At 38.2% G+C, this 21,176-nt stretch overlaps 1 protein-coding gene across 3 annotated transcripts; it reads right to left on the bottom strand.

Annotated features, from left to right (window-relative positions):
* Window positions 1-787: 787 nt before the first annotated feature.
* On the bottom strand, window positions 788-20,727 carry Rcc1 (Regulator of chromosome condensation 1). 3 transcript variants are annotated; one of them, XM_088235483.1, is made up of 12 exons: window positions 20,608-20,727; window positions 20,159-20,252; window positions 17,524-17,647; window positions 16,107-16,191; window positions 14,828-15,007; window positions 13,740-13,956; window positions 13,135-13,438; window positions 12,168-12,289; window positions 11,408-11,562; window positions 10,725-10,856; window positions 10,356-10,578; window positions 788-6,770 (listed from the first exon to the last, which is right to left on the bottom strand). In XM_088235483.1, the coding sequence occupies exons 2-12, from the start codon at window positions 20,244-20,246 to the stop codon at window positions 6,565-6,567; spliced, it is 1,836 nt and encodes a 611-aa protein (XP_088091609.1). In that variant the 5' UTR covers window positions 20,247-20,252; window positions 20,608-20,727; the 3' UTR covers window positions 788-6,564. The 3 variants fall into 3 exon arrangements, with proteins under 3 accessions (XP_088091609.1, XP_088091610.1, XP_088091611.1); XM_088235484.1 differs by having other exon boundaries at window positions 788-6,767; XM_088235485.1 differs by having other exon boundaries at window positions 10,356-10,572.
* Between the last annotated feature and the right edge of the window lie 449 nt (window positions 20,728-21,176).

Genomic DNA, 21,176 nt, shown 5'->3' with positions numbered 1-21,176 from the left:
CATTGGACATTTTGTAAAGTTTCCCATAAGTATTTTTCTTTTCCTTTCTGCTTAATTAACATGGATAATTTATTAATAAAATACCGACCTATCTTACATAATAATTATATTTCCATAAGTTGAAATTCCAGTCAATTATTTGTCAATACATTAAAGTTGCCGCGATCTACGACAGACGTACGAAAGAACTGGTGATCATAATATGTCAATTGTATTCTGGTCGAAGGAACATAGTCCTTAGGAAATAATCAGCGTCGTAGCTGTCCGGCGGGGGCGCACTTTGCTGACCCGCAGCCTTCTTTTCTTTCTCTTCCTAGAAAAGAAGTCTTGGGCCCAGCAAAATTCAAATCCTGCCAGGGGCGATCCTGACTCTTAGCTACGGCGCTGGAAATAATGTTTGAGAATGCTCTAAATAATATTTGTGATCTGCAGGTTTATTTTAGTAGAAAGTAACCGCAATCAGTTTTAAGATGTAAAATATAGCATACTTTTTTGTATGGAGAAATAATCTGGAATAGGCTGGTAGTTTCTTTTTTCACTGGGAACGGGCTGGGTGCACTCGTATTTGTATGTATTTTTATTGATACTAATGTTTACTTTTAGAGGAATATATAAACAATTGCTGCGATATAAAATAAATAACAATGACTTTATTTGTTTTCCTCTAAATACAGTTACTATACAACATTATTATTGATAGACAATTTCCCTCTGCAACCACCGCTACAGTATGAAATTAATAAAATGATGCTTTTGGGAAATGGGGGGTAAAAATAAATAGCACAAATTTCTATCAAACTTAGTTTATTCTAAATATTATTTTCAAACATTTTTCTTAAAATAATCATGAACATTTGTTATTCCACGTAAATTAACAGTGACAATTCTCCTCCTTACAACAATAATAATATTCAGCCTAACAGTACCCGCAGAGGATAGAGTGCCAACCTGACGATTGTTATTATGTACCACTCTACAGACGCAACAGCCGTCTATCGTCATCAGTCATTATATAGCACTTCGCAACTGATCGCTTCACTGCCCTTTTCATTTCCCCACACGATTAAATACTGTAGAAATATACGGCACATTCTTCCACATTTGGCAGAAACAAGTATCGAGAGACATTTAGGTTAGTTTTTAAAGGAAGCAATACTACATATCGTCATCCTAACTTGTAAAACTCGCAAGGCCACAAATGGACAAAAATGATATTTTGGCATTTTCTGTTAGGACTTGTCAATCCATATGCGAGTAGAACTCGCATACTCGTGAAAAAAACTTTGCTACAATTCGCTACTGAAGTAAAACCTGTCATTACTCTCCCCACAAAAGTAAATTTGGGAGTTACGAGTTTTACAAGTTAGACCGGCGATATATATTATAATTGACAAATAAAATGTAATTTCCACATTAAAATATTTTTTTTATTTAATTTTAAAATCACACGTGTACCCGAGTACCATTTATAAAATTATTAATTAAAATATGGTCAGTTAGATAAAAGTATTACATAGTATACGCATATAAAATAATTTATTGAAAAAATAGACATTTTACATTTCTTTTATAATTATTACACTGATGAATTTTATAAACCAAATAACCACATTCATTTTATAATTTATTGAACAAGTATTAATTGTTTTTCAATTTCAAGGATTTAGTTAAATTATATTCTGATTAAAACATAGGTAAGTTAAGTTCATAAACACTTGAAATCAATTAAAATTGCTAAATAAGTATGCTAAAAATTGATATGTCTTTAGAGTTCATTTTCATGCTGCTATTTTTTATTTTATTGACACGATGAGCCATGCGATACACTCCTCTATACAAAAAAAAAAACCTAAATATTTGAAAATTGTTTTTTTTTTTTACACATTTGATGGTTGGAGAGGCTTTTTTTGTAAATATAATTTTTGTTTTATTCAAAGTTTTAATGAATTGTGATAATACAGTTAAGAATGAATATGGTAAAGCAGTTTAAACTGAATTCATGAGAATAAATTAAATCATAATATGTATCCTGAACGATCATTGCCAAGAAAGGGGTTAATTTCGATACAATAAAAGGTGATCATTCCCAATCTACATCTAATGGTGCACAGGGCACTGCAATGTACACCAACCGCGGCGTATCTTGATCATTTTTGTTACATGGAGGTAAGATGATCAGTCTTACGCTCCATTTTAAAAACACCGTTTCAATGTCGTTTTAGACAAATGCGTTGACCACTACACCACGGTACGAAAACCTTTTCTCGTCCACTGTCAGGGGTGGAGCATATTAATTAATCCTCGTATGTAGCAAATTTAAAAAACAAAAGTTGGGTTAAAGAAAACAACTTTAATGTTACCACTCGATTAAATTTAAAATTCTATATTGGTTATTATAGTAAAAACCTTTCTTCTCAAACGACCTGCCAAAAATATTTGCGAATAATTTAAATTTGAAAGTAATTTGTAGCGTTATTTAGCAGGCTCGGCAGTGTGAACGTGCGGGAGTCAGCGGGAACAGGGGGGAACAGTGAAGCGCGAGTCACGATGCACGTAATGTCACTAAACCTACACATAATAATATAATATATAGTTTTACAATACGATGGATTGTAAGATGAAAATAGTCATTTGTAACCGCCCTCCGGATATTTACAGCCGTTTGCTCCAAATCACCCCGCACGACATTCCTAATTTAATCACCTTTAAAAATAAAATATATTAATCGACCGCGCACCGCCGTCCCGCGTTCTAAGATACCCGAGTATTTAGTGGCTATTTTTCTAGTCAAGGGCGAAGCGAACCTCGGACCTCCGCACCGAAGTCCGCGCCATTGCGACGGGACCACGACTCGAGTCGCATTAAGTGGCGATATTCATTAGAACTCGCAGTGAGAGAATTTAAACAACGCATCATCTGGTTCTTCGAGGAAAATATACAGTCATAATATTTGAAACTATAAAATTAAACAAAAGACTTAATAAAAAATGCTGACCATTGAATTAAATGTTCATAAAAAACATGTTACAACTTGAGAACATTTTAGGCAAGGGAATATAGAAGTCTAGGCATCTACGGGGCTTATGACCTGTCGTTGGCTGGTTTAAGCGGCCATTTTAAACACCATGTATCATTCACCATTCTGCCTGCATTTGAACATCTATATTCCTTCGATTCTTCAATCTGCGGATGTTTGTGAAGTTTAGGAGCTGAAACCTTTATTGATGTGTTTGAGATTCGTCCGATTGAATTATTTCACTCGCATCCTAGGAACGCTTGAAAGCATTTTTATATTTATTCTCCAACCGGGTGGATTTATCGGCATGTTTCGAGTTTGTCCAAATCAGATGAATCTCAGCCACATCAATGAAGGTTTCAGCTCTTTAACTTCACAAACATCAATAGATGGAAGAATTGAAGGTGTATATATATGTTAAAATATAGGCAGAATGGTGAATGTCAGGTCAGCCCTGTAGATGCCTCGACTTGTATATTCCCTTCTATAAAATGTGCCTCATCTCTGTTGTAATATGTTAATATTGACAGACAGCTCATTGGGGGGTTGAATTCAGTTCTCAGTTCTCGTCTAGAAATGTTTGGACAAATTGCTGGTTTATGTGGGAAAAAGAGATTATGTGAACTGAACTTATTCAGAGTTGATAAAATAATTACATTGAATAGGTGAATGTGAAGTGGGGACGGCGATGCGAAGATCATAATTTAAAATAATATATTAAGTTGTGCATCTCAACCAAATATACCGAACTCCGAACTAAACTACGCCTGACGCAGTCACTTCCGATGAAACAATATTCTGAGTGATTATTTATGTAGACAAGTAAGTACGGCGGTCGTCTCCCGGGATAACCGTCGAGTAATTTCATCAAAATTAAGTTATCAATAGAGATCACAGAACAGAATACAGAAGTCGTTCTTGGCTGTCATGCGCTGATCACTTAACACACCGTGTAATCCTCACCATTCTGCTCGTGTATAATATTTCCACATCTCTAAAACTATCGGTCTATATGTATCTTTAAAACCGTACGATGTTTCGCAAAATTTGTGTGTGTACTCAAAATATTGTAAAAAATATCGATTGCCCAGTATTAAAAGGAGTTTTGTATGGAAATAATTCAAACGATCGTATTGATTCGGAGATTAATTACGCTATCCATTTACTATCGATACTTGAGGGTTTAAAAACAGACGATGACGAAGGATTGTTTACCATACGGAGTGATATTTGAGGACACGAGTCTCACGAACAAAACGCAAACTCGACGTAAGTGGTAGAGTTCAAATTTTAAAAAGTAACGTGATATTTAAACCTTCCCTTACCGCGCCGAAAACATCCTCGCGCTACGGTGCTATGTAATACGCATGCAAAAATGAGATATTTTAAATTGAAAAAATTGAATTTTCATACACAATTTCTTTAATTATTTTATAGTTGAAGTAAAAAATTGCTAAAAACATGAAAAAACCACTAGCTAACGCTCGCAACACGAGGACCACTCCTAACGAAGCTAGGAGAGTCACCGGAGCTACTACCGGTGTCCAAGTTCTGGCAACTTTGCTATTCGCGCCCGTGATGCGTGAAAATTGTCTCTCTCGCTCCCGAATATCGAGTACCCGAAGTATCGAGAATGTGTGCGACAATTGTATATTCATACACCGCAACGTGCGACACATTGGTAAACATTCGATCGAATAAATGATTTATCTCAGATTTCTGATAAAATGCTTTTTCTGTGCCCAATAAGTAATTATTCTAATTTACGTAAATGTATAACGGAGGAATACCGAAAATTTTATCCCGGTTTATATAATATTTATGGAGATATTTAAGTTATTAGTCGCAATGTGTACTGGCTACACATCGCAGGGAAGGGATGGTTTTTAGGAAAATAGTTTAAAGAATAAGCAAAACTGACAAGAAGACCTTCGGTTTAAAGGGTTTGGGTCTGTGGAGGGAGCGCTTTCAGTGCAGCTTTTTAATTTAATTTTTAGTACATTAATTTACATATTTTTTTCATATTTTCTATTATATTATTGATGTTTTTTTATAGATATTTCTTTATAAAACTCCAGAGTTACTAATTGAGGGCATAAGAAGCGAAGAAAGCAACCTCTAAAAAAAATTTGTTTTGGTTATGATGTCATTCTGTAGTTTATCAACTTTATTTTTATAAAAACCACGAGTTGAGTTGCAAATGTAGTTTAAAATCATACTTCTGATGGTTTGAAAATAGCGTTAAGCGAACATAGCAATATCCATCAGCCAATTTATTCGACAGATGACAGGCTCGAGATTTAAATTTTCAAAATGGCCGTGCCAAACAAATATTAAGAGTTTTTTGAATTCGTGTTTCTATTAAAGCTAATTTATTAGTATCTTAAAGTTGAAGTTTAGTAACATGTAGACTCTGGCATTAGTGTAGCAGTTTTTGTTATTTTTCTCAAAAACACCAAAACGGGAGTTTGCTATCTTTGCTTCCAATGCCCTCGACTGTACTATTTTATTTACTGAAAAACGTGCGCTATTCGGCCGAGTAGCCGTCCTTAGGACTGGTAAATTGTTTTGTCATAAAAACAATACCACTCCGGAAGATATCTGCCGAAGCTATGATTTCGTAAAAGGGCCGTGCCGATATACGGCGGCCATGTCATCAGAAGTTGAAAACAAAAGTTCGAAGGAGAGTGAGGCGTTTAAATATCACGCTACACAGTCTGCATTTCAAGGTTTAGTGCAAATTTCAATATTGTGTGTTTTCTTACAAAATCAATCAAGATTTCACCATTTTGATGATGTCAAATGACAGTATCGCTGTTTGGTGTTCCGCTAGCAATGAGCGCCGACGCTCTCTAGGAAATTTTCGCCGTCTTCTCTCGTATATAGTTCACCGGAAGAGCGGACGCAGCGTGGTGACTCGATCGAAATATTTAAAATCTTAACGGAGCAATAATATTGTACCGGAGTTAAAATCAATGCCATTCATTGAAATTATACAGTACGTCCTTCGTGTCCAGTACTAAATACGCGCTGAGGAAGCGTTCTCTATGCGCGCTATGCCATTCAGAATACCGGCCCGGGGAGGACTTTCAGACTGACCGAGTTGCGGAGCGATGGAATAGCCTTACGAGAAAGTGAATCAGAAGCATTACTCGATGAAGACTGTTCCAGATGCAAAATGAACTCGCAAAATCATTAGGAGTCGATCGCGCAACAGTTGCCGAACAATTCGAAAGCGAGGAAATCGGGCGCCGTACCGATCGAAGCCGAGAGGAGTCGAACGAAAAACAGCGAGGACTTATTCCGTATCTGGTTTGTTAGGACAAGCGCTCTCTTAAGAAACCATAGCATCGAGCCAAAGCGGTCGTTGTTTGATAAACAAAATAGTACGATAGAGCGAGAAGTTTTATTAATATTTCATGTCAAAATTAACCTCTTATAGTTTTATGCGTACGAATCCTTAATGCTAACACGCGTGTCTGTAATACCGGGCAATCGACACGAAGAGTTTGTGTGTGGGGGATTGTACTGGAAGTCGGGTCGGGCGCCTAGAGGGCTCCGTTGGGAACGTCCGCGACGCGGGCCTTCTTGCCGGGGGGCGCCTCGGCCGGCTCCTCACTGGCGCACCGCTTGTCGGGGGCGCTCGCCGCCCGCTCGCTGCCCGCCCCCGCCTCGGCCGCCGCGGCCTCGACCGCGGCCCCGCTTGCCGCCTCTGCCGCCGCCTCCGCCGCCGCCTCCGCCGCCGCCTCTGCTGCTGCAAGGGGGGGGGTGAGTTAAGTAGACAGTGAGGGCATCAGACAGTATATGAATCTCGAACATCTATATATTTATATTTACAGTAAAACCTCATTTTACGTTCCCCAATTTTACATTTTCCCACTTTGTACACCTAAATAGTCGGGTCTCATTTCGTTCGTACATTCTCATACAAATATTCTCTCCAATTAACATTTTTTTACACTTTTTATCATCCCGAAAAAATTTCAGAATTCATTTGATCTTAACAAATTACAACAGAGATGAAGAACATTTTAGAGAGGGGAATATGGAGGTCTAGGCATTTACAGGGTTTATGTCCTGTCATTGGCTGGTTTAAGTGGCCACTTTACACACTGTAACATTCACCATCCTGCCAATGCTTGAACATTCGCATTTCCTCAACCCATCCTCCACCTAAATGCTCAGACTTCCGTATAAATAATGAATTGTTTTGCACCGGTACAAAGAGACCTGTAAACGAAATAGGGAAAAACCCCTTTTTTTACAATTTTAAATTAACAAGGGTCTATGAAATACTGTCGAGTAAAAGAATATTTTTAAATTTACAATTTTCAATTCCCGCAAAAATGGTTCATCACATTGACCACGCTACATTGGATTCGGTTAAATTAAGAATTTTAAAAAAACATCGTCAAGGATCTTGACGTCACAGTTTGAGGGCATTGGAAGCAAAGAAAGCAAACTACCGTTCTAGTGTTTTTGAGAAGAATAACAAGAACTGCCACACTAATGCTAATGCCAAAGAGAGTCCTTATGCTAGAAATGTTATTTTTACTGAACTTAAACTTTAAGATACTAATAAATTAGCTTTAATAGAAACACGAATTCAAAAAACATTCCTAATATTTGTATGGCACGGCCATTTTTAAAATTTAAATCTCGAGCCTGTCATTGGTCAAATAAAATGGCTGATGGATACTGCCATGTTTGCTTCCAAACACTATTTTCAAACCATCAGAAGTATGATTTTAAACTACATTTGCAACTCAACTCCTGATTTTTATAAAAATAAAGTTGATAATCTACAGAATGACATCATAACCGAAAAAAAATTTTTTTGGAGGTTGCTAGATAGCAACCGATTTGCTTCCAATGCCCTCAATTGTCAAGGCCAAATATGTTGCATTTTGGAAAACATATATTTTTTAACAATTTGATTTTAAAAGTTATGCATGGAAACATTCCTCCACAATATCCATATTGGTTTTGAAAATACAATGAATTTTTGTAAATAATATTTTATTGGTATTCGTAGTATGTGGTACTACTACGAATACCAATAAAATACCTACTGTAACAATTAAATGACATGCAATTGTTCAAAGAATAGTAAACTCAAAGCGTATATAATTTAATACATGCATCTATATAGGACAACTTAGTGCAGGGCAACTTTATCGTTACCGTGCCACCAGACGATACCGAACTCGACTGAGATGATACCGAGATGGGCCTTTGCTTTCTCCCATGCAAACGGCAAACATTACAATTCATCGCTCTAGGGTTTAATAATCTCAGCTCGCACGTGTTTTGACGCACGTGTTTTGGCGCAAATTGACAATACAGTTTCTACACGATTTGGCTCCACACTGAGCGCCAATGGACAATGCGGTCAACGTACAATTTGGCTTTATATTGGGTGCCAGTTGACAATGCAGTTTATGTACTATATGGGCCCCATATTGGGTGCAAATTGACAATGCGGGTTTAGTACAATTTGGCACCACATTGTCGCCAATTGACAATGCAGTTTATGCACGATTTGGCCTCACACTGGCCGCTTATTGAAAATGTGGTTAATGTACAATTTGGCTTTATATTGGGTGCCAATTGAAAAAGTGCTTTTTGTATAATTTGGCTACAGGCTGGGCGCCAATTGACAATATACCGCAGCTAAGTTTTTAGTTAAATGACGATATGCCTCTGTAAACCTGAAACTGTAAGATATAAATAAATAATAAAACACAGCTAGAAAAAAAAAAACTAATTTTTTAAACACCCAAGCTTGAGAATACATGCATTTAATATAATATCTCAGTTTAGCTTAGTTAGAATGTATACAATTGTAAAGCCCCCTTGAGGTGATTTTTCACAAAAATCAGTAAATTATTCTAATTTAACTATTGCGATTTTACTGGGAATCGATACTGGAAAATAAAAAACTAGCATTCCAGTCATAACACCCAGAAGCGGACATTTACCAAAAGGATAAATAATTTTGTTTTAAATAAACCAATCTATTTTTTCATGCATTTCCATCTCACCTTGAAATAATACAAATACCTCAGAACCTCCTTTACCGATATGTATTTCTGTTCCTGTTCGGTTAAACAGCGTACAAGTTATCGCAACACCTCACCATGCCAAAGTAAAAAGCGGGCAATCAACGAAACATGCGTTGAAACATAGCAAAGTCAAATGCGGGGCTAGCGGGGAACAGTGCACAATATGTATGGCTGGACAATCCTAACATTTGTCTAATCTAAACCTGAATCCTCGTTTCTCTGTCCGCACACAGCGATGCATAGGGCACTGAATTGGTACGCTAAATGCGGTATATCTTGTTCATCCAGCGCCAGTTCAGGGACAGCGGAATATCGCGGTATACACTTTAAACCGATATTCCATTGTCGACCTTGCTAGGAATGGAACCGGGAATTTTGCCACTACGATACGAGGCAGACTTATCTCTACTAGATTTCCTTTAATGGGATTTTCGCTGATTGTATTTCGGTACATTAAAAACCCAGTTTGAAGTTTTTTTTCCCGCATTTAAAGTTTGCAATCCACACTGAAAACTGTCTTTATAATTTATTTGTAATTTTAAAGACAGTCTGAGGTTAGTCTATCATTATGCCAACTTCTTGGTCGGAGAAATTTTCAATCCGTACTGAAAACTGACAGATCAAGAATTTGAAGTTAGTCTCTATCATCATGCCATTTGTTGGCAAGTTGAATCAATAGACAGAACCTACAAGTCATCGGACAGTTTATTGTGTTTTATGGACATTTATTGCCGCCATTTTCTTGCTTTTAAAAGCTCAAGAAACTGAAGTTAGTCTCTATCTATTATTATGCCAACTTCATGGTCGGTGAAATTTGCAATCTGCACCGAAAACTGACAATTCAAGAGTATGAAGTTAGTCTCTATCATCGTACCAATTTGTTGGTAAGTTAAATTAATAGACAAAACCTAGAAGTCATCAAACAGTTTATTGCGTTTTGCGAACATTTATGTCTTTTTATTGTAATTTTACAGATGGTTTATTGTGTTTTAGGGACATTTATTATTTAAGAAAATAATATTACGAAAAATAGCGATTAAAATATAATTTACCGAATTATTTTTTTATGTTCTTCCATTAAAAAACGCAATTTAGGGGTTTTATTTTATGTAGTTACTAAATTATAACTTTTTGATTAATTGCTTTTAAAAAATGCAGAACTTCAAAATTGCACAAAGAGGTCCGAGTGTAATGTTCGAGTGTAATTCCAGCCATAATATTATGTTAGTGCGGTGTTAGTAGGTAAATAAGCAAGCAGTACCCAACATACATACTGTCTGTTTCCATCTCCTGGTTGGTCTTGTCCGCCAGCGGGAGGGGCGCGGGCGGCTCGGTGCCGCTGGCCTCCTCCGCGACCTCCTCTTTGGCCTCCTCCGCGACCTCCATCGCGGTCGGCTCTTCTTCCTTCTTCTCCTCCGCGGCGGGCTGCTCTTCGGCCTTCTCGGCCTCCGCATCTTCCTTTATCTCCTCGGGAACCGGGCTGCCGCCGTTCTGTTTCTGGAAATAGATATTTTTTTCCTTTCTTTAAATGTCTATCTAGGGTTGTCTGTTTACCTCGTTCTAAAGCAGTTAAACCCGGATATATTTGTTCATTTATTTATAAAAAATTATCCATATAATATGTGATGACTGTCTATACTCACACTGGAGGCAGCGGGTGGCTTCCCCTCGGCGGAGGGCTGGCGGGAGCGCTTGCCCCCCCCGACCGCCACCGCGGGGGCCGTGGTGCCCGCCGCGGGCTCCGTCACAGCGTCCTCGCTCTCTTCCGTCTTGGCCTGGAGAATAGAAAAACCGGACGTGTTAATCCACTGCTGAAATAAAAGCCACGAATCGGAGACTCGACGTCACCACACAAGGGCAAAAATTAATATGGCGTTTTCTCAGATATAAATATTAGACGATTTCATATTATAATACCATCGTGTCGACTGATTTAAGTGCTAACATTGTTAGAAAACAGTTACAATAGATGGAAAATAAACATGGATTGGTTTGTTGGAACTGCTTCCGCTTGTGTATTCAGTACTGAACGACCTCACTTAAACTGACGGAACGCGATGAATTTTACTTCAGTAAGCGCATAACTGCGCAGGCGAAAGGTTGTGTGAGGGTTTAGTGCAATTTTTATTAAGTTATTAATGAATGAACTCCGAACTCAGATCACTTCGATTAACAACAAATTAATTTAAAAAAATATTTGCAGTAGTTACTAAAACGATTAGTTAACTAATAGTTTATAGTTGATTTTCTTATTTAAAAAATTAAATACTGAACGTGTCAAATTTTTAGGCAAGCGCGATACAGATGATACAATTTGGAGACTTACGACCAGAAGCACTGTGTGTTGGCCACCCGCGCTCACGCGCAGCGCCACGCGGCCCGCCAGGGCGCCGGTGTGCAGCAGGCGCGGCGCCGCCTCGTCCTCCTCGCCGCCCGTGCCCAGCTGGCCCGAGCTGCCCATGCCCCACGCCCACACCTCCCCTGCAACAGACACCAACAGATTGACCAGGCTATTTAGTATTCACTATTTCATAATTTATGAAAACTTAATGGGTCTTTTTATATTATTGTTATCAAAAACATTTTTCACTTTGTGGTATGACATTTTACACTTATTTGTTTATAAATTTGTATAAACCATTCAATTTTTTTTTTAATTACACTTCGACCGGTTTCGGGGTTACTACCTCATCGTCAGGAATTTAACTTTTTATGTTAGAAAATCGTTGTTTTTAATACTTTTTAAAAATAGAAATTTAAAATTAAAAATAAATTCTGTCAAAGATTGAAAATCCATTTAATTATATTTTTTAGGGTATGTATCCAAAAATGGTGACCGATCGAATAACTCGCTCCAGGATCGGGAGGAATGGAGGTGTATCATACACCTTGCAATTTTGCAAAAAGGTAATTTAATTTTTGATCAAATGATTCCTCCCTTTACAATAATTATATCTAAACTAGCAGCGAACGGTCAGTAATAAAATGACTAATCTTTTCGACTCGTGGTTTTATGTTGGCAACAAGGCCCGTGTTGAATAGAAAAACTATTCATCCCTCGAGTGGTGATTATGTTCCGGCCTTACCGGAGTCGGTGACGGCAAAGGAGGCCGCCGAGCCGCACGAGATGGAGACACACTTCTTGTCCTTCAGTTCCGGGACCAAGGTCAGCTGGGTGGCATCCTCGCAGTTCTCTCCCAGTCCTAGTCTGTGGAAGAAACACACACTGTCAAGTCGCACAATTCTACCTACAGAGAAGTGAAGTAGAGATTCACTTTAACACAATTATACCTGAAGTGCAGTAGAGATTCACTATAACACAATTATACCTGAAGTGCAGTAGAGATTCACTATAACACAATTGTAGGGTCCATAGTCGATGACACACACATGTTAAATTAGTTCACCTGAAGTAGACTAATGACCGACGATGCAATGTCATTATTTTCTATCGAATCCAATACATTAGTATAATGCAACTCTTATAGTATTGCACGTTAAACCGGGAGCATTGTTCTGCACGACATTCACATAATCCCTACCATGAAGAAATGAACTGCAAAGGAAATAAAGAGAATACAGGACGCAGCCAACGTCAGTCAGCCCGTTCAGTCAATCAGCCCAACAAGTTCAGTTCACGTCAGACCAGCTCGACGTCGTAACGCTCGCCTGTAGTTCAAGTGCAGTTATTTCAACTCCTCATCGCCGTAACACTCGCCCGATATAATTCATTATTTATTTGCCATGTAATAAATAAACATCAAACAGCAATCTCGTGTCTTCTCTGTCAATATCTAACTGGGGTAGGAGCTCCAGCCAACCCTCAACAACTTAAATCCTACACAGTTATACCTGAAGTGAAGTAGAGATTTATTACAACACAATTATACCTGAAGTGAAGAAGATAATTAAACAGCAGCACGCGTATACATGGAGTGCATAATCGTGCTAAAGTTCAGTTTTAATGTTGTTTTAGCATGTTTATATCAGGGGGGTGTAGAGTATCACTACAGAATGATTATACCCGGAGTTAAGTTGAGTATGTTCGCATACCTGCCGTATTCCCTGCGGCCGAGCGCGTGGCAGTGGCCGGCCGCGTCCAGCGCCAGCGAGTGGTGCGGGCCGCCGGCGATGGCCGTCCAGTCCGTGCCGGCGAAGGCCTGAGCGGCGGCGGGCGCGAACACGGTCTGCGGCGCGCCGCGCGTCACGCCGATCTGCAGGTAGTTGTTGAGGCCGCAGGCGAGCACGTCCCCGCTGGGCGCGCGCTTGGCGAACGTGCAGTGCGTGCCGGCCCATATGGAGCAGAACTTGGGCTTGTCCCGGGTGAAGGACAGCGGCGCCGGCACCAGGAGGGCGTCTGCAATTCAGAATATCACCGAGATACATATTGGAAGACTCGGTACCTTTTACTGATAATTTTTTTTTTACAAATTATTTATGAATAAACAGAACAGATAATATAGCGATAATATTTCAAAACCGTGTAAAAAGAAGTTCCGCTGTAAACATAATAATGTGTTCCTTGTTGAGCATCCTAGATGAAATTCTCGATGGCTCGATGGCTCGGTGACTCAGTGGGCTCCCTGAACCGACTAAATATCTGACTTGGCCGAACCTGTAAATTTAAGCTGAATAAATAAACAAATAGCGTTCCTTACTCATGCCGTTGCGACTGTTGCGGTCGCAGGAGCGCAGCGACACGCGCCCGAGCTGGCCCTGCTCGCCGCATCCGCACGTGAACACCTGCCCCTGCTCCGTCAGCATCACCAGGTGGTCCCCGCCCGAAGCCAGCTGCAGCACGCGGCGCCCCGCCAGCATCTCGGTGGGCGCGCGCTCCGGCCCGCGGGGCGTGAGGCCCATCGTGCCGTGCGAGTCCTGCGCAGACGGAAGTAATGAGTCCGATGATAGCCCGATCCGAGGTAAAAGGCAGCGGTGGCCAACGGTCGATAGAAATGATAAATAATATGACATTTAATAGAATTCGGAAGGTAGTACGCTATGCCAAACCGCCACGATTAAAAAGCTAATTATAACCAGGTATAGAGATAATAGCTCTTAATTTGCAATATTGAAGATTAGGTTGTGCAACATTTAAAAATTATTTTATATTGATCGGTCAAACAAAAAAAAACATTTCAATGATTTTTTGCGTAGTATCATCCATAAATGTCATTGACAGTCCAAATATAGACATTATTAGAAATGAGAAAATGTTCAAAAAGGCTATTAAAAATAGATAGTGGAGTTAGGTAGAAGTAAAATGGATTGTCTCATTCACCCAAACCAATATTGAATCAACTGCTCCACAAATGTATAGTTTAGGTTATGTTTTTGTTATTTTATTGCACGTTAATATAAATAATATAGGTGTACATACATTAAATATAAACATAAAGACGTAGTGTTTCAAACTGAACATTGAATGTCTGAACATTTTGTTAATTATCTCTGTGTATATTAAGGCTTCTTTGTTTATTCTCACACGGTACAAATATTTTTTAAAAGTACATTAAGTGTCCTCGGCACGGGTAATCCCAGTGAGGTTACATTATTTTTATTATTAATCTTTGTTTATAATGGATAAAAAATGAATAAACGAATGAAAGAATTTGAAATACAAGTGAAATGAACATTGTTTCCCAACTGTAAGGGCCGGGCCATACAACTTAAATTTTAAGCCTCACGTTTGGGGTGGAACGCGCCGACGGGCCAATACAGAGAGTGATTACGCAGGCACAGTACTCACCCTGAAGGAGCCCCAGGCGAACACCTGCCCGGTGTGCAGCAGCGCCGCAGTGTGGCTGTCCCCGGCGCTGACGCTCACCGCGCGCCCCGGCAGCTGAACGCGGCCCGGCGCCCACTCGCCGCCCGGCTCCTCCGTGTCGCGCCCCAGAGCGCCCTCGTCGTTGCACCCGAACGTCCACACCTGGAGGCCGCATCAACAACAATTTCATTATATAAATAAAGGCTTTCTCAGAACTCCCGCGCACTTCACTCAATTTCATTAAAAATGGTCTGTTGGACAAAAATGAACTAAAGCGACGATATTACAACAGAGATGAAGAACATTTTAATATAATTACTTTCAAGTAGGAGGACAATAAATGACCTCTTGTTTATTTATAAATTATTAAATAATAAAATAGATTGCCCCGAACAAACTTTCGTATTCCACATAGACCAACGAGACTTAATTTTTTGTTTTACAGTCATCATCATGGTACTAATTATTCATTGAATCCACCGATTATTCGCATGCAGCGACTTGCAAATCAATACAGTGATGATTTAGATTTATTTTATACCACGCCGCTGATGATTAAGTCCTATGTATTGAAAAAGAATTAACAATTAAAAATTCAAATAATGATTAGTTCTTTATTTTTGTTTTAACTCTTTACTCTCGTGTGCATAATTATTTTTTAAATTTATTACTGTTTAATATTAATATTTATATAAACCACGAAGTAAAAATTTTAACTTTCCTTTTAAAGCACTTTCTTTTTTTTTTCTCTTCTCTTCCTCTTTTTTAAAAACTGATATTTTCTTTTATTTACCTTTCTTTTATAAAGGTAAATATTTATATTTGTCACAGACGTAATATTTCTTTTTTATATATAAATACTGTTTACCATTGTATACTTTTCTCGATGTTTTTATTCTCTTTTTAAAATGATGTTATTTTTTTTCACTAGTTTTATCGCAATTATGTAAAAGGTTCACGGAACCGTAAATAAATAATTGATAAAATTAACAGCTCCCTATGATGGGGTTGAATCCAGTTGTTGTATACAAACATTTGGACAGATTCAAAACATTGTCGATTCCAGTAACTGTTATATTTACTTCGGTTGGACATAAAATCACTCACAAAGAGTGGTGGTTTAGTTTTATTCAAACGCAACCTTACGACAAAACTCGTGGTAAATTTATCAACAAATAGTCTATGATCGTGAAAAGCTATCGCCCCCACACGGACGTATCGACATTGGCATTTGTATGTAAAATAAAAGCAGAGGACTTACAGTTCCTTCGGCGTCAATAGCCACAGTGTGCATTCCTCCGGCGCATATGGCCGTAATGCTGTGGAGGGTCTTCACAATGGTGAATCTGCAAGGAATGCACTCCATTCAGTTGTAACATCGCGGTGATCGAGGCTCTAGAAGGAGGCGCGCATTTCATCCTTCCAGCCGTACATTTTGTAAGCACCAGGCAGTTCGAGCAAGCTTAGTTTGTCATAATGTCCCGTCCTTTTATTTCATTATTTTCGCGAAATTTTACTGTTCATTAATTTAAAGATATTAAAATACACGCAGAAAATTTAGTAAACTAACTTTTAGAATCAGGGAAAACTTAGTTTTGACATTTAACAATTTTTAGAATAAAAAGTAGCCTGATCGATTGCCAGTCCTCCAACTATAGCTTTGCAAAAAGTACGATGGTGCGTTTATCTATGGCGACGTAGCGTCGTTATTTAAAAAAAAAAAAAAAAATTGAAAATTATAAAAAAAAAAACCACTGACAGGTTTCAAAGCAAACGAGCTTCTTCGTCGAGGCTTATGTGAGCTCGTTTGCTACGAAACCGGTCAGTGGAAAAAAATAATTAGTGGTTAAGACAAAGTGGTTTTATTTATTTAACTATAATGAATAACCAAAGTTAGTTCTTCAAATACAAAATAAATTTTATTCTTTTTATTTATTTGACAAATTGTAGTCTGCATTACTTTACGGGCTGTTTAACCCATTACATAATGCAAACGGCATTTTTCCACTAAGCATGATCCCGAGGGAGTGAGATGTTTTTTTCAGGACCAAAAGTAGCTTATGACACTTCTCAGTTCTCCGGCTATCCCTACACAAAAATCATGTCGATCGGTCGCTCCATTGCAACGTGAAAGAAACACAAACAAACAGACACACACTTTTGCATTTATGTTAGTATAGATTGTGTGAGTCTGTGTTTATTCATTTTATGATATATTTTATTTCAAACCTAAATATAACGTGTCAAACGTTTTTTTTTTTCAGTTTTAAAAAGTACCGAAGCTTACCACACGGTAGAAAACAATTGATTTAATGGACTTCGTTTTTGTTAATTAACTTATTAAAAATTAGTTATAAAATTCAGTTGGTACATTTTCTGTTATAATTTATAATATATGGCAAATGACTAACACTGACAATTTGTGAAAAATTTTATTACATTTTTCTGTTGCAATGGCGTCATAAATGACATATCGCGCATTTATTTGATGAATTTTTATGTTTTTTGTTTGACATACATATTTTAAAAATAGTTATTTAAAAATTGCTTTAAATGTCACGGCCTACTGGGTAATGTCATAGCAATGCTCGGCGGCACTTAAAAGGTTAAAAACTCTGCGGACGCCACTGACAGGTGACCTTTAGTAGTTCGTGCTATGTACAAAGAAAATGCAATACCTGGTCCTCTCGAGGTGATCCTCCCCTAGCCCCAGCTGTCCCACATCCCCCTGGCCGGTGGTTAGCAGTTCTCCACGCCGACTCGGGCCCTTGAGCTCCGAGCTGCTGGCAGCGGTCTTGGTCTCTGCAATCAATCGGTAGTCGTTACGTAACACAAAACTGAGAAATATGGAAGTCTAGGCAATCACAGGGCTTGTGACCGGATAATAGCCTTCTTCTCCTAGTGCCCTGTCAGGTATCCCCAACGTTGACAATCGCTCTGGCGAAGGTCTTCTGTCCTGTGTGGCCCGGAAAATCTGTTCCACTCGTATATTACGCAGCTGAGACGTCCGTCTTCTTCCCTCGGTGACCCTCAATCTTGCCTTTCAAAATTAAACGAAGCGAGTGGCACTTTTCTCCACGCATTATATGCCCCAGATACAAAATTTTACGAACTTTTGTGGTGGTTAAGAGTTGTCTGTTCGTTCTAGCTCGACTTGAGACTTCCGAGTTCGTTATCAGGTCTGTCCGAGATATCTTAAGCATTCTGCGATGCAACCACATCTCGAAAGCCTCCAGCCTGTTCACAGTGTCCGATTTCTGAGTCCAAGTCTGGCAGTCATACAACAATACAGACCACACATAACACTTTACCAATCTTTGCTTTATTTTGAATTTCAGATTATCATTGCAGAAGAGGGATTTCATTTTGTTAAAAGCAGCTCTCGCTGCCACCATTCTGCATTTAATTTCTATATCTGGGTCGAGGGTCTCCGTTAGAATGTAATGAATTTTAATTGGTTAAAATCCCGGGACACTTTCGTCGCTGACTGTTTTTTATAGGGACACAATACTGCCGTCCTTACATTCGTACTATTCAGTGCAGTATGTAGCATTTTTGACGACATTTTGTTGAATACAGATTCGGTATCACGAAGAACAGATCTTTATTTAAGCCTCACTCACATATCAATATTCCTCGGGGAACTGTGAAACCCGGGAGGCAAAACTGCAGTAACTAGATATTCAGTTTATGACTTTTATTTATTTATTTATTCATATAAAGATAAACATTACAAAAAAAAAGAACCTATCCCTAACTCTACGGAGCCGAGAGCCCTGTGTTGAGTTAAGATACTACATAATGAAGAGTAGAAGGATGCATATTATTGAAGAATACTAAAATTATTACATTAACTGCGGCGGCTTCCGTGGTGCAGTGGTTAAGACGCTTGACTCACATATGGAAGGTTCCGGGTTCGATTCCCGGTGAGAACGCAAAAATTATACGTGACTTTTCTCGAGCCCGGGTGTTTTGCGCTGTAATTCACCACTGTAATTGGGCATCCTGTAGCTCAATCACAAATATTTATCGACGTGCTTAAAAACATGCTAAGCATTTGAGCGATCACAATGAACATGCTTAAGTTTTCGCAGACATAAGTCAACGCGTGTGTAATCTCTAAGTCAACGCTCGCGTCGGTTTGTTTTTTGTTTTCCTCGTAAATAAATACAGTTCATTGGCGAAAAATCGGCGTTTACTATAAAAAATAATACTATATATTGCATTTGCAAAGTAGTAAGGAGCATCTAATACAAAAAAGAGGAAATTAGATTACAATTAGTATGGAGACTGGTTTTCTTGACATTTGGCCGGCCAACCGCCGGCGCCGGCTAAATGCAACGAATAGCGTGATAAATTAATAAATAAAAATAGCAGTTATGGAATATTTTCCATATTTACACCGGTGAAATTGAAATATGTGATTATACGTCGAAGCAGGATTATATGTCGCGAAATGTAAATATTTTATTAGGTGTTCACGGATGTTCCATTGTGATCGCTAATACGATAAACAACCATGGTGAGAAATTGTTATCACGTCGCTTATTAGCGCGTCAATAGCTATTTGTGATTGAGCTACTGGCCTGTTGCGGTACAAATAAAAATAAGTTTAAAAAAACATAAATTTTAATAAACATTTGGACAACACGCTTAATAATATAAATCTATGCAATATCTCGCGGCATTCTCCTGCAATGGACTTTTTTTAAGATAAATTTATCTTTTTACGTAGCTGTTGGACTCGCTCCACACCACTCCTTAAATTAGCTATCCTTTCCATCGAATATCCATCCCCTCAATTCTCCCCTATTTAATGTGTTTCTCTATTCATCTTCCCTTTTTTTCCTTTTTTTTTAAAAATGAATTACGTGTTTAGTGTAATAATATTTATGATTTTATTTTTATTATTTTATATAAAACTGCATGTACTTTTAACTGTATATTGTAAGAGCCATCTGGGCGTTTATTAAATAAATAAATAGGTAATATTAAAATAAATTAAGCTTAAAAAATGAAATACTTAGATGAAAAACATGAAACTTAATTAAATGTTCATACTTTCGATCTATCCAGAGATGTCTTCTAGAACAATTGGCTGTCAAAGACACGCTTCAATTTCGATATAAACACTTTAAATACAAAGATTTTTGTAAATACAGTCCAGTTTACGCTATATTAGGCCAATCATTGCGTGTTCTCCCTTCTCGGTGCAGAAAGCACGCGACATCGCGAAAATTAGTTTATAAACAGTGGACATGTAGGTATGTACTCGGCTATAATATATTGATACATATGCACAAGTTCGCTTACCTTGTTTTTTCTTGATTTTTGAAGACCCCGCCGCGGGTTTGGCTTCAGCCTTCGAAGCGGTTCGCTTTAATCCTCTAGCCGCCGGCATTTTTCGCTAAAACAACGCAGAAAGTTAACGAAATCCGAAAATATGCAGCGAGCGGTAAAAATATGACACGAAATCCCGCCTACCAGCGCACGAACCGAAGGGCGCGGAAAAGCACAACGCGTTAATCGAATTAATGTATCTATTTAAGGGTTAAATCCTTCGCCAGTTGCATTACTTGTACGGGTTTAAATTTGTCGGATACGCGTCTTTTCAATGACAAACATTAGTAAATGAGGTTATGTTATTAAAAAATGACAAAATGCTATTATCTATGATGGCCTCCTCGGCGGCAGATTTTTGAGGACGCCGACGAGCGTATATACCGGATAACAACAGTTGATTCGATAAGGCATTGTATTACCTGTTGTGTGAGCTACTTTCTAGCGATATTTGCGAGTAATTTTGGATTTATTAGGGAAATCAAAACAGTAAAATGTCCCTCGCGCCAAAGATTGACGGCGTAACAAACCAGGAGCGCAGGAGCCAACGTACGAGCAGTAATGTTTGTTCTGTTCAATTATGGAACAGGAGCATGGAGCGCCATTTATGAACACACCAACTAATAATTTAGTTAGCTTTACAATTTTTCTTTTGATGTAAAAACACGTATCATGGTTGTCTAAATCTCGGTAAAATAAATATGTTTGTCTTATTATAACCTAATTGACGTTTTACTAAACTCGTAATTAACAAAGTGTATATGTATCTATTTACAATGTACATAATAATATTATTCATCGAAAACAATGTTCATATTTATCAAATTTATAACATTCTATTTCTGTCTCAATATCTTTATATTATAAAATCGCTTGGATGCAAATAATACTACAGTACAATAAATTAAGTTTAGTTACGAATAAAACCTATTACATATTATAACAAAAAATCTAAACTGCGTGAAAATATGAAAGCATAACACAAAAATAA

Source organism: Micrasema longulum, unplaced genomic scaffold (genome assembly GCF_059751315.1).
Source record: "Micrasema longulum isolate JH-2025_06_02 unplaced genomic scaffold, ASM5975131v1 h1tg001381l, whole genome shotgun sequence".
NCBI classification, from domain to species: Eukaryota; Metazoa; Arthropoda; class Insecta; order Trichoptera; family Brachycentridae; genus Micrasema; species Micrasema longulum.
The sequence above is the reverse complement of the archived record's forward strand: the minus strand, read 5'-3'. Positions and strand labels throughout refer to the sequence as shown.